This window comes from Mustela nigripes, chromosome 4 (assembly GCF_022355385.1).
Source record: "Mustela nigripes isolate SB6536 chromosome 4, MUSNIG.SB6536, whole genome shotgun sequence".
In the NCBI taxonomy this organism is placed as follows: Eukaryota; Metazoa; Chordata; class Mammalia; order Carnivora; family Mustelidae; genus Mustela; species Mustela nigripes.
In genome coordinates, this window is record NC_081560.1 from 136,719,494 (window position 1) to 136,733,567 (window position 14,074).

Below are 14,074 nucleotides of genomic sequence, written 5' to 3' on the forward strand. Positions count from 1 at the left end.
AGTGGTCTGAGGACCCAGGAAGCCCAACTGGGCGTGAGGCCTTGACAAAGACAAAGAACTAACTTGGGGACACGAGGAGAGGATGGAGAGGAAAGCCTGAGGACTGTGCAGAGCTACCACCTCTGGACAAACTCATTCGAAAGTGCTGAGGTCGGGTTAAGGGGCTGGGGAAAAGTGGCTTCAGCTCAAGCCGAGGAGCAGACCAGAGGGGTCAGGGGGACAAAGAGGCCTGGGGTGGGGAGACCAGGGCCAGGAGCCATGACTCAGGTTGCAGAAGGAGCAAGCCTGGCTCCAGAGGGCACCCACGAGCGCCTGGGGGATGCCCATGATGCTTACCGGAGTAAGGTGAGAGCCTGTAACTGAGCCCTCTCAGCCCAGTCTTCATCTCCCTGTCTCCACAGGGATCTTCTGCCCTGCAGACACCTGCGGCTTCTGAGCCAGCCATCCCAGGGCTGCACCCCAGGCCTGAGCACAGGGAAGCAGGCTGGGGAAACCAGTAGAGGGGGAGAAGCCAGAAAAGCCCCATCCATATCCAAGGGCTGAGAGAAGGAGCGATCCCTGTAACTCTCATCTGCCGATGGGAAGTGTTCCTTCTACCTCCTACAGTGACAGGTAGCCCTTTCCCTAAAATCTCTAATTCCCTCCTTAAAAGAGTAATGTGTTTATCATAGAATATTCAGGAAGCACCCAAGGGTATTTTCTCACATCCATTTGTGTCCTGTTTGATTTCCTTTCCATTTCTTCTCCTGTATATACGCGTGTTTAACATAACAGCATCTCGCTATCTCTACAGATGAGGATCCTTGCCTTTTCCAACCTATGTTCTAAGGAATATGCCAGTCTTTGTTCAAGCGTGTAATTAGATTTTACGCACCACTTTTAGTAGCTCCACAAATGGCATTGTACAGCTTTAACAAAATCTATTTAAGCCATTTTCTGGGGCTGGTTGTTTCAGGTTGCATCAGATTGCTTGCTGTTTTACATGAGAACCATACTGGGTTAGCTGGCACCTCTTTCAGGACCCATTTCAATGCCCACCTCCTCCAGAAAGCCTTCCCAGACGCCTTCAACATCTCCCACCTCTGAACTCTGACCACTTGCGGTATGTCTGACCTGGCTCACCAAGGAAACCTCGTATCCCTCACCGCTCTCTGTCCCACAGTGGTGGGCTGGTCTCGCGTCCAGAACTCTACTGCACACAGCCCAAGGGAGCCTCCCAGCACCTCGCACATAGCAGGTGCTCAATACATGCAGACAGCTTCGACCCCAGCACCTCCAGACTGCATGACCCCAGAGAGCTCCACCTGCTGAAGTGTAAGCACCGCCAGGGGCCTGGTCTTGGCATTCTGTGTCTTTGCTGGGCACTGAGAGACAAATGGGCCTCCATCAGTCTGCCCTAATTTTCAAGACCCAGTCACCTCCCTGTGAAAGTTCCGAGCTCCAGTCAAGACAGCCAAGGCTAAATAAGACGTTCAACTCCTCTACGACCAGGCCACTGGGTCCTACCTTGACCAGGCAGGCACCATCCTCATTATAGACATTACTAAACCAGGTACATAAGAGGCTAGCAGGTTTGCTAAGGTAGTGGATGAGTGGGTGGCGGAGTGGGGATTCGAATCCAGGCCATATGAGTGGTAGAGAGCCTTGAACGCTGGGCTAAGTACGACCACATCAGGAACTGGCCTGGGATTCCAAAATTCCTTTCGTGTGGGCCCATGCCCGTCAGCTCACCAGAAAGTTCCCTCCAAAACCAACCACAAGCCTCAAGTTTGTCTGCCACGGCAGATGCTTCTGCTTTAGCTCAGTTCAGCAAACGCTATGTGCTTACCAGGTACCTGACACTGCTCTGGCTCTTGGAGGATGGGGGCAAAAGTCTCCGCCCTCTAGGGACACTGAATGAATGTTACAGAGGAAGAAAGGGCGAGGGGTGGATGGTGTAGGGCTGAGGGCTTCCTGAAAGAAGCAGTGACCAAGCTCATCTCTCTGTTTTTTTTTTTTTTTTTTTTAAGATTTTATTTGTTTGAGAGACAGACAGACAGACATAGTGACAGATACCAAGAGAGAGCACGAGTGGTGGGCAGAGGGAGAAGCAGGCTCCCCACTGAGCAGGGAGCCCGACATGGGGTTCAATCCCAGGACCCTGGGGTCATGACCCAAGCAGAAGGCAGATACTTAACTGACTGAGCCACCCAGGTGCCCCCAAGCTCCTCTTGAAGGCTGAGTGACCCTCCACTTTCGAGACCACCACACCTTGCCTGGGAACCTCAGACACACTTGACCAATGGCTGTTTACAGAAATGCTCTACCGTCCCAGTGTCTGGATCTTTGGTCAGGCAATAACCTCCACGGAGATGCTCCTTGAAGAGAAAGACACAAATCCACATGGGCACACACACCTGCCTATGGAACTCCTCTCCACGTGCCAAAGGCCCCACTCAAATCCCACCCTATGTACACCATAACCCCCAAGGCAGGAATGTGCTCCCCTTCCTCTGGGTTCCCACAGTATGTCAACAGCTCTAAGGGGTACACATATTCCAGCACATGAGCCACACACACACATACACACACGCGTGTCATCCTTGCACATGCAAACAGTCAATAAATATTTGTTGAATTCAGTTCGATGCTTGAAGCCTTGGCATAATTGTATGGGCTAAAATGCTATGACCAAGTCAAAGCAAAAAATATAAGACACAATTCAAGTAAAAAGTGGCATGAAAAGCGGCCTCCAGGCTGGGTGGCCTGGGGAAAGCCCCCTTTGCCTTTGACCCTCCATTGCCTCCTCATCCGAAGACCAAGGCTAGTCATGCTTGGCGGGGATCCGCCATCACACGGCCGCAGTGAGGATTCAATATGGCGACACTCATCAGGCCCCTGCATGGGGCCTGAGCCCTCAGGCTCCTTGGCAGCGGCAGCTATCGTCACCTGGGCCAAGGGCACACATCCACTCAGAGTTGGCAGCCATGTACACAGGCTCCCGGTTGCTCCCACACCAAGCACGAGTGCAGTAAAACTCCATGGGACGCATCTCCTCGGGACACGGTGCTGATACCGTCTCTTTGTTCCTGTTTCAATTCCCCATCTAAACTGATTTCAAACGCTGTCTACGGGGCGCCCTGCAGTTGGAAAGGCCCTGGCCTCACTCACCCAGGGTATCAGAGCCGCTCTCCACAGTCTCATTGACCTTCCTTGCAACTCTGGCCACGGCCTCACCCATCTTCTTCAGCATGCAGGCGAGGGGGTCCTGTTGCCAGCCACCAGGCCGGTCTGCTGCTCACAAGGGGGCCCGTGCCTGGGGAAGACACAGGACCATGAAGCGCCTGCCGCCCAGCTGGGGACACGCCCCCGACGCCATCCTTCCCTGGGACCCAGGCTGCAGGAAGCCTGCCGGGAGGATGCCAGGCCACGCACTTCCACCTGGGAGGCCCAGACACCATGCCATGTGCAGCTGATCTGCCCATCAAGGGTGGGGGCAGCCCAGCCCAACCAGTTTCCTGCGTGGGTCCACACGTCTGACATCTCCAGACTCAGGGCAAGGACCTGAAACAGTGGCCAGGCAGATGTGAGGACTCAGGTGTGTGCTGCCTGGGACTCACTGAGCAGGTGGAACAATGGAGAAGCTGGGGGCGGGGGGGGGGGGCAGCCAACTGTGGAGGAGAGACACTTGTCCCTCCATCCAGCAGCATCTGGGCTGGTGCCCTGTCCACAACCACAGGGACAAGCTCCCCAGCTCCCGGCTCACCGCACCTGCCTCTGCTGGGTACCTCCTGAGTGCTGGGAAGTAGGGGTACAAAGGCAAATGTAGGCGGCCTGCTAGGTCAGAGATCACAGTTGGAGAGGGGAGGGGTCATTAAGCATTCCCTTCCCACCTGTCAACAAGGAGGGAAGGCTAGGGTTGATTCCGGTTGTTTTAGCCGCAGACGTGATGATCAGCCTGGTGCAAGAGTTTATCTGCCAGACCCGAGGGAGAAGAGGGCAGGGCGGGGCGAGGAAAGGAGAGAAGAGAAATTGGATCACGGGGGGGGGGGGGCTTCAAGAAGGGTGAGGAACACAATCAAAGCTATTTGGGGTTAAAGACACAAGGGACTCTAGAAAGGTCTCCAACTCCCTGTTTGATAACAGAGAGGGAAACTAAGGCACAGAGCCGGACCAAGTCCAAAGTGAGCAACAATGTTAACAGCTCAGCTCCACATTCAGCGCTCACCTCTTTATAAAAATCGCCCACAAGACGGGCAGCAGCACCCCAGGGACAGAACGAACTTGGGGCCAAGGCCAGTGCCCTTTTTTTTGCCTCTGGATCCCAGTCTCAGCTTCAAAGACAGCTCTGAGTGTCAAAGGCCGAAGAAGGTGAGGACAGAGAGAAGGGGGTAAGGGGAGCGCTCGCCGTTGTTACCAGACACCACATCAAAGTCCACATGTGCTCAGCTACACAGGCAGGACAGGCAAAGCTGAGCCAGGGCTGGCCAGGCCCAGCCATCTGCTGAGTGACTCTGGTACGTGGCTGCATCTCACCACGGAGGCTGACTCGGAAGGTCTGAGACCCACAGTGCAGTAGAATTAGAGCGGTGGCCTCATGCCCAACTCTGCCATTTATTACTTCAGGGGCCTTGGGAAAGATTTTTAACTACTCTGAGCTGTAGTTTCTTCCTCTGAGTAAGAGATCTAGTAATACCTCACTGGATTCATATGAGAATTGAACAAAAATATTTACATCTTTCCAGCCCAGGGCCCAGGACATGTAGGTCTTAACAAATTCTAGTCAAGAGGATAAAACAGTACACATGCAATAGGACACTGGCCTCTAATCCCAATTTCATACCCATGTGACTTGAACAAACAACTCAGTGGAACTCATCTTTAAGGAATGACTAGAATTTCCTTCTCCACCTCCAGGAAGCTTTCCCTGATTGCCTCAGCCCTCAGTGTTTTCTCCTCCCTCTGAGTTTCAGCACCACTTAATGACAGCACAAACCATTTGGGTTACTTAGGAGCTTTTTAAAATATACATAATTATCTCCCTAATCAGCCTGTGGGCAGCTGGGCACAGGGAGCAGCTCTCCACTGTGCTTCCCCTCCCCCACAATTTACACCACAAACTGAATAAAGATGTCTAGGTAGGATACCCCAATGGTGATGATGACGATCAACAGCCACCACTTGGGTTCCAAATCGAAATACAAGTCAATGGACTCTTAAAATAAATCCAAGACAGCGTCTAAATGAGAAGGGTCATAGAGTCAAATGTCCAATGGTGCTAGGTAGACAACTTGCATAACGTGGGCCAGGGGAGGATAGTTGGGAATAGTGAGGACTATGGCAAACTAAACCCAACACCTCCACCATGCTGCCCTTAGGACCATCCCCTAAGCCTGAGTCACAGCAATGTTGCTGGGATCTTGGTGACTTAACCCTAACCGCTATGAATGAGAACGCTGAGGGCTCAAGAGGGGAGGTAAGTGAGCTAGAGGGAAGACAAAAAAGCTCAGTCTCCTAACTCCCAGCCTAGGATTCTTCCTATTGTACCATGCTCCTGCCTTGCCCTAACCCTAATACTTATCATCCATAATCACAAACACGTATGGAGCAGCTACTAGGTATAGGGCATAAGAATGAAGAGGACAGAAACAAAGGAAAAAGCTCGGACTTATGGTTCTGATGGACAGCTTTCTAGGAAACATCACTGAGTCACTCCTGGCCTCCCAGCACAAGGGAAAAGGAAGGTCGATCTCCAAGATGCCCAGGGTCTGTGCTAACCCTGAGGGGGGCTGTCTGGGCTGATTACTTTCAGCCAGGCGCTATGCTTACTATTCTAGCTGCCACCAGGTTGGGGGGGGTTGGGGGAGGAAGGGAGCAGGGCAGGGGATGCCTCAGGCCCTACAGCCCACTGATGACAATCAAATTAAAAACATCACCCCTGGTGGCAAGCAAAGACACTCTACGGTGTAGATCAGAGAATGGACATCAAAGTGGGAACAGGAGCAAGCTACAAGGTCTGGCTGTCAGAGCCAGTCATTAGTAGGAAGGGCCCCTTACATTCCAGAGGATGCTCTGGGTACCACACAGATGTGTCCTAGACCCCTGACAGGTGCCATCTGTCCCAAACTGCCAACCGCAGTAACTGACCAGGAAACCACCTTCCCTTCACCTAACACAACCCCTCCCCTCTTCAGGGAGCATTCCTTCTTACAGTCCAGCTGACTGTCCCTCTCTCAGGTCAGATGACAAAATTTGTCACTCTGGCAAAGCCGGGATTGTGAGAGAGGAGAATGGCAGGGTCAGGTGTGGTATAAGACCTGAGGTGGGGTCAGGAGGCCCTGGATTGAGGGAAGAATAAATAGGATGACAAAAGTCTGGAGTGGGTCCCCAAAAGGGCGCCTTAAGAGGTTGTCCAACTTCACAACGGCTCCTTTCAGATCTAACCCAACACTGGGCCTCTTTGACAAAAAAGAAAAAAAAAAAAGCAAGATTTATTTAGCATGTAACAGAAACCCCAAGAAAGAGGAGGTTGGGGGGTAGAAATAAAAATAAAGCTATTCTTTTGTTTTACAGTGTTTTTGAGAAAAATAGAAAACTGTCTGGATCACATTTGAGTGGCAGAGAGAGCTATGGACCTACTGTGGACAGAGTGCAAAAGCCCATAGGCAGGGCAGCCCATAGGGTGGGGGGACCCTTGTCTCTATAAAAAAACAACACGAGGGGGGCCTGGGTGGCTCAGTGGGTTAAACCTCTGCCTTCAGCTCAGGTCATGATCTCAGGGTCCTGGGATCGAGCCCTGCATCAGGCTCTCTGCTCAGCGGGGAGCCTGCTTCCCCCCCACCCCCGCCTGCCTCTCTGCGTACTTGTGATCTCTGTCTGTCAAATGAATAAATAAAATCTTTAAAAATGAATAAAAAAACACGAGTCAACAAAACTCAGCATGTCAGCACCACTCTGGCCACCCATTTCTTGCAATCCCACAAGAGAAGTATCATGCTGGCCAGCAGGAGCGATCAGTATGCGAGGGAGTCTTCCTGGAACTGGAACCCAACTACAGGGCCCCAGGAGAACCCCACAGGCTCAACCTCTGGGCTCTTTGAGGCATCTGGCCAAACCCACAGGCAGAGTGATAGTAGAAGAAAGTCAGAGACTGTCCCCAAGGGACCGCAGGGAAGCCTTAGCTAATTTCAAGGCTAAGTGCTCCAAGTCCTGGAGACCCTTCAGCCCAGGCTCCAAAGCCATACTCGCAGGGCTGCTGTCCCCAGCCATACATCCCTCTCCCTACATCCCAACTCCCCTTTCCTCGGAGTGGGCATCATAGCCTCAGGAAATGTTTAAATCCAACAAACATCTCCTGGGCACCTTCTCAAAGGGCCACACAGGGGAATAAATTTATAGAGATGGGGAACAGGCCAGAATGAGCTTCCACAACTAGGAGAAACTGGGCGACGAAACGAAGAATAGCTAGATGCTAGTAGGGCTGTGACACCAGGCCCAAGGGGCACGTGTGCCCTCCTCACGAAGGCAAGAGAGACACAGACTGAGCAGAAGGACCCAAAGAAATGAGAGAAGGTGGGAGACAGCTAGCCAATCCATCCCAGACTACTGGCGGAGGGGGAGGAGGCCATAGGCCCTGGAGACACTCTGTCCTGTTTCTCTGCAGGGAGCGAGGTAAAGTTTTCTGGGGGCAGCAGCCTAAGATCAGAGTTTGGAAAAGTTCCCAGTGTTTGGAGAGCAGCAAATGATCTACAACTTTTGAGAAAGGTCTTTGCAAATGTTAAGCATTTCCCACATTAATGCATTAAATGTAGGTGATTCAGGACACAATAAATTAAACAACAGAAAAGTGGTCTTCCTTTGTGGGAGCTGGCAACAGGCCCTTCTGATCTATAACCTAGTTTCACCGGGATACAAGGCTGGAGTTGGGGTGGTTTTTGCTTAAGCCCTGCCTGCAGCCCCCTGCTGGCGCTCCTGCTCTCCCCAGTGAGGACTCTGCCCTATCTGGAGCCCAAAGATCTGTTTGGAGGAGCTGCTGCGGACACCCCGTCCGCACCAGCTGCTCCTATATTTAGTTACATGTGGTCACTTGGGAACTTTAGAGCCTGGCAGCCGCTCCGAAGGGCAACTCGAGCCTCCTGGGCCATGTGTGCAAGCTCCCCCACCGCGGGCTCCCGCGGGTCCCTCCGGCCACACCAGGTGGGGAAGCAGGTGGGAAGGTGAGAGACGGAGGTCTGGATGGTATCCAAGTAGCCCCGAAAGCCCTGGAGACCTGGACAGAGTTGACCCACTTTCCCACCCCAGGGAAGCAGCCCGCTGGGGCGTGAGCGGGACCGGCTGGCGCCTGGTGTTGAGCCTTGGGGTTTGCAGCGCCGCGCGCACACTCCGCTCTGGGCACCTAGGAATCCTCCGGCAGCGCCTCCCAGGAATGTGCGCAGGGCCAGGCCGGGGTCCTTGCGCCTAGCGCAAGGGGCCCGCCTTACCCGTCTACCCCACCCCCCGGAACCCGCAGCCAATGGCTCCTCGTCGCCGGCCCTCCGCTCGCGCGGCAGGCGGAGACTGGGGAAAATAAAGCAGGGAGAGGGGCGAAAGCTGGCGATTGCAGAGGGTCGGGGACTCCCGCGCTCCCCGGAGGCATGCTCTGGGGCTGGCATCTGCGGCTCCCGGAACGGAAGCGAATCCCGACAGCGCTGCTTCTGGAACGAAATACACCACAGCTTCTCCCGGCCGGGGCGCCTCCCGCGGGAACGGAGGCCCTGCGCCGCTTCCCCGGGCTCCCTACTCCCTGCCACCGCTGCACCCACTCTCGCGGGCCAGCCGGGGTCCCGCCGCAGTTTGCAAGCAGAAGCCGGCACGGCGCCGGGCCCCTGGGCACTGCAGAAGCCGCAGCTGATGCACCACTGCCCTCTCCACCCGGTGACCTGGGGGAGGGGAGGGGACGCTGCAGAACCGGGGGCAATTCTCTCCCTCTCGCCCCCAGCCCTCCAGCGCTCAGTCTCAGACTGCATTTACTTTGCGGGGCACGAAGCGTGGGGCCCCGTTCTGGGCCGCTTTCTGCTCCACTTACAGCGACAATGCCTCCTAGCGCCCTGCGCAGCGCAGTCACGCTCCCTCGGCCGCCGGCGGCGCCCCATGCAACTGTGGCGCGCTGGAGCGGGCGGGGCGGGGCGCGCGGAACCGCTGTCGGTGCGCGCACGGCCGCTCCGCCAATCGCCGCGCCAGGATAGGTGCCGGAGCGGGAGCGGGCCGCAGGCCGGGCCGCGAGCAGCCAATCAGCGCGCCAGTCCTCACGCCGCGCCCGGGAGCGGGGCGCGCGGAAAAGCGGCCCGCGCGCTCTCGTGCGCAGGGTGGATCCGCTTTGTGTGCGGCTTCTGGAGGGAAAGCGCTGGGGAGGGCGGGCGTGTAGACCCGAACGTGCTACACAGACCCTGAAATAGGACTGAAGCTCCAGGTTCTTCTCAAGGGAATGGGGTTGAATCAGCCAGATCAGGGGTACTTTGAGAAATGCGGATTGAAAACTTTCCATGGGACGCCTTGAGGTGCCCAATTGGGTTTTTAGAGACGATAACAATGGCTACCCTTAAGTATCTTACCTTTCTAAATCCCAACATTCTCCATGATAAAGTAGGAGTTAAAGTACAAATACACAGGGGTCATTGCGAGGACTAATATATGACAAGTTTCCTGCAGTGCTGAGCCTGACAGCTCAGGGAAAGGCGGTGGCTTCATTGGGGGTACTCACCATATACCCTTTAAAAGACACTACAGAGACCACAAAAGAGGTGAGGCCCCTCACTCAGCCTGTGACAATGATCAACATGTCCCATGTTCTAGTAAACAGAGCATGTACTATGTAGAAGTCCTGAAGAAAGACCATTTAATTCCGCCTCTGGGGCAGTGGGGTGGGGGGAGCTTGGGGCACTCAGGTAAGGAACACACATTCCCACCAGGGTCTTGATGGATGTTATTAGTTGGGTCATCTGCCCCAAAAGAGGTACCTCGGAATGTGACCTTATTCGAAAATAGGGTCACTGCAGAGATTAGTTAAGGTAAGGTCATACTGGAGTAAGGTGTGTATCGTGTTCTGATGAGAAGAGACACATACGGGGAGAAGGACATGTGAAGACAGAGGCAGATTTGGCAGTGATGTGCCTATAAGCCAAGGAATCCCAAGGACTGTGTGGGCAAGGCCCCTAAGCTAGGAAGGGGCAAGAAAGGAAACAACTCTGACAACACCTCGATTTGGACTTCCAGCCACCAGAACTATGAGAAAAGATATTTCTTTAGTTTTAAGTCACATTGTTTCTGGCAATACAGGGAAGGGGAAACGTCTCCAAAAAAAGTCTTTAAACCTGAATGCCTAGGATATGCAAGGTCCCCATGTCTCTGGGTATGCCAAGATCAATGAGACCCAGATCCTGCCCTCAAGGGGTTACCACTTGGGGATCCCTGAATGGCCATGTGTTCTGACTCCATCCCACGAAGACTATCTGTGGAGACCTTTCCCCAACCTCATCATCACTCTATCCCTGCCACATATTTACCAGGTTCCAGGTATTAAGAACAAAAGTGTTGGGTCCTCTTCTGCCCAAGCCAAGATCCTTACTACTCTGGACAAAGAGGACTCGGCCACTTGTTACACTTAAAACCACCCTTAGAGGGCGCCTGGCTGGCTCAATCAGTAGAGCATGTGACTCAGTCTCTGGGCTGTGAGTTCCAGCCCCAGGCTGGGCATAGAGCTTAATTTTAAGGGGGAAAAAAAAAAGGAAAGAGAAAACAGCCTTACATCTCCGGCTAATTTCCACAGAAATCTTTTCCAGAGAAGTCTTCTCTTCTCTTCCAGGCCATATACAGACCTGAGATCGCCAGACTAGTGCTTCTGTGCATATAGTAAGGGCTCAGTGAATACCACTGACTGATGGCCCAGCCTGGGGCACCCCATATTCGTTCCTTATATTCTCCTCTCTCCCAAAAATTTCATCCTGGACCCTCCAACTCCACAGGGAGAAGACTCCTGCCCAGCTCAAAGACCACGGCTCCTGTGGCTGGTGAGTTTGCTTCTCCAGAGTACTTACTGCTCCAGGCCCATGACTATGCCATCTCTGCAAATGTCTTTTCTCCCAAGACTCTGCCTGATTTTAGCTCAGCCAGAGCTTGGCACATAGTAAGTTCTGGTATCAGTCAGTACTTTCTGTCCCTGCATCATAAAACACCCCAAAGTGCAGAAGGGTCTTTTCTTTTCTTTTTTTTTTTTTTGAGGGAGGGAAGGAGCAGAGGGAGATAGAGACTCTGAGCAGGCTCCACTCCTAGCGCAGAGACCAACATGGGGCTCCGTCTAAGGACCCCGAGATCATGACCTGAGCCAAATTCAAGAGCTAGACCCTTAACCAGATGAAACACCCAGGTACCCCAGAAGTGTCTTAAAATAATAAATATTTACTTAGCTTATGATTTTTATGGGTCAGCCTTTTAGGTTGGGCTCACCTAGGCTGTTCTGGTCTCAGCAGATGCTTCTGGGAAGCCAGAGGCTTCTGCTTCTGGGGAGATGGCTAGCTGTCACTTGAGGTAACTGGGTCACACATCTCTCATCCGCCAGTAAGCTAGCCCAGGTTCACACGGAGCTGTGCGGTTCCAAGAGCAAGAATGGACTCGTGCAAGATCTTTAAAGATCTAGGCTCAAAGCTGGCATTACATTACTTCCATAGTCGTATTGACTAAACCAAGTCATGAGTCTAACCCAGATTCAAGGGTGGGGAAATAGATTCCATCTTCTGATGGCAAGAGCAGCAAGGTCACATTGCAAGGAACATGGATATGGGGATGGGTAGACAATCAAGGCTAGTTTTGCAATCTACTGTAGTGCTTGATAAATACTCCCATGACACCCAGCCCACAGTGGGTGCTCAGTATTTATCACGGCGCTAAGATTTTCAATCGTGATGTTTACCGATCTCGTTCAACACAGTCAAATGGCAAAAATGTTATCTCTCACTCACAAGCTATCCATTGCCACCTTCGGTTCCAGAGTAACAAATGAGGCGATCAGGAAGACAGGGCTGTGCAAGAGAAAGCCCCACTGAGGCTTCTCAGTGAAGAAGCTCCATGGGCCCCAAACGGGCTCCTGCCGCCAAACAGAGCATCTTTGGAGACCTGGTCATGTGAGCTGGAAGCCATACACTTTCACCTAGAAAGAGAGAGGGGCTTTTTTCTTTTTTGCCAGAGCTTAAATATAGCCCTTGTTAATTTCCTCAAAGCCTTGCTGCTACCTGCTTGGTAGGAAGCCCCTTATTTGGCTAGTTCCTGCAGGTTTTCCCCTCATCAAGCAGGATCAACTCTCAGGGTACTTGAGGAAGGGGTACTTTCTTGTCCCCAAAGCCAACAGCTCAACTCCAAAGACTAGGAGCCCTGATGGGAACCACTTCCCAACCAAAAATTACTAGAATCAATCTCAATCTCAAGGCCTATTGTGGGTTTACTGATACCGCTCTCCTGCCACCAAAAGATGGGTTAAGAGTCCTAAGCCCCAGGATTCCAGACTGTGGCCTTATTTCAAGACAGGCTTTTTACATTAGTAATCAAATCAAAATGACATCAGTAGGGTGGATCGTAATCCAATATGACTAGGTCCTTGTCAAAAGGGGAAATTTAGACACAGACAAATAGGCACAGAAGGAAGACACTGTGAAGAGACACACAGAGAAGAGGGGCATCTACAGGCCAAGGACGGAGGCCTGGAACAGGTCTTTCCTCGGCCTCAGAAGGCACCAGTCCTGTCCACGCCACGATTTCAGACTTCCAGCCTCCAGAACTGTGGGATGTTTGTGATTCTTTATTACAGCAGCTCTAAAAAATGAAAACCAGACCTCAAATCTCTCCTTTTCCATTTCAGCTCAGGTCATGATCTCAGGATTGTGAGATCAAGCCCCAGGTCGGGCTCCATACTGAGGGCAGAGGCTGCTTGGGATTCTCTCTGCCCCTCCCCACCCTCCCTCTCTTAAAAAAAAGAAAGAAAGAAAGAAAGAAAGAAAGAAAGAAAGAAAGAAAGAAAGACAAAGAGAAAAAAATAACAGAAAACCACATATCCTTACTAGAAATGAAAGGTAGTATCACTTGCCACAGATAGGATGTAAACTGAAAAATAAATACTGCAAGTTAGTTCTATTCCAATAGAACTGGAAAAACTTGTTAAATATAATTAAGTGAATAAAATGAAACATTACGGTTGCCTACTAACGGCCTGCTCCTGAGGCTCTTCTCTTTGTTCTAAAATGAGGCGAGCAAGTGCTAGCGAGCTAGTAAAGACATGGCAGTGCCTTGGTTGATTCAAAATGTTTGGCAGAAATTTAAAAAGGGAATCACTCTCTCAAAGCAGTGCGCCTGGACCTCCAAGAATGTATGTCCTGCCTTGGGAAAGACTGTCCCCACAACCACAGAGAGCTAGGAGTTCTGCAGTACCAAGTGAAGAGTTTCAAGGGTGCGTTGCTCCATTTGGCCCACCAACCACAGGGAATTCGACCCCTTGAAGAAGTCTTAAAATGCCTTCAAGGATCTGATGAATTATAATAGAGAAGACCAAGTAGGACATGAGACAGGGAAAGGAGGAGAGAAGGGAAGAGCACTCCCAGAGTGGGGCTCGGCCCCAGCACAGGGTAAGAAGCCAGAAAGCATAAAGCATTCCTGGGAACACCCAAGGGCTCACTCTGGCTGAGACTGAAGGTGGGAGGAGTGGATGAGGGGATGGGGGGGACGGGTGCCTAAGGAGCCGTGGGACTGGTCCGCCAAGCTACACTGAGCCCTCATGAGAGCCTTTGCTCCCAGATGACAAAGTGGCACTTGATTTCCTGGGTGTTTCAGTTAGCTTTTGCTTTGCAACAAACCACCCTGAAATTCAGCAGCTTGCAGGAACAAACATGTGTCATTTCTCACAATTCTTTAGGTCAGCTGGGTGGTTCTGGTCTGAACTGGCTGGGCTGAACTCTGCAGTCAGCTGGCAGCCAGCTGGGGCTGGATGGTCTAGAACAGCCTCACTCCCGCATCTGGCAGTCAGCAGGCTGTTGGCCGAGGGGCCTCAGCGGGGACAGACGGGGGCCTCTGCTCC

The 14,074-nt window shown here is 52.5% G+C and overlaps 1 protein-coding gene across 6 annotated transcripts in view; it reads right to left on the reverse strand.

Annotated features, from left to right (window-relative positions):
* Nucleotides 1–9,136, reverse strand: part of LRRC20 (leucine rich repeat containing 20) — an 87,474-nt gene extending 78,338 nt beyond the window's left edge. For 5 of the 6 annotated variants that reach the window (XM_059397637.1, XM_059397634.1, XM_059397633.1 and 2 more), the window contains exons 1-2: nt 9,044–9,134; nt 3,151–3,295 (exon numbers count right to left, since the gene is read on the reverse strand). In XM_059397637.1, the coding sequence (XP_059253620.1) occupies nt 3,151–3,232 (82 nt within the window). In that variant the 5' untranslated portion in view covers nt 3,233–3,295; nt 9,044–9,134. Of the gene's footprint in view, nt 1–3,150; nt 3,296–9,043 lie in introns of all 6 variants that reach the window. The other variant, XM_059397636.1, reaches the window with a different exon arrangement.
* Between the last annotated feature and the right edge of the window lie 4,938 nt (nt 9,137–14,074).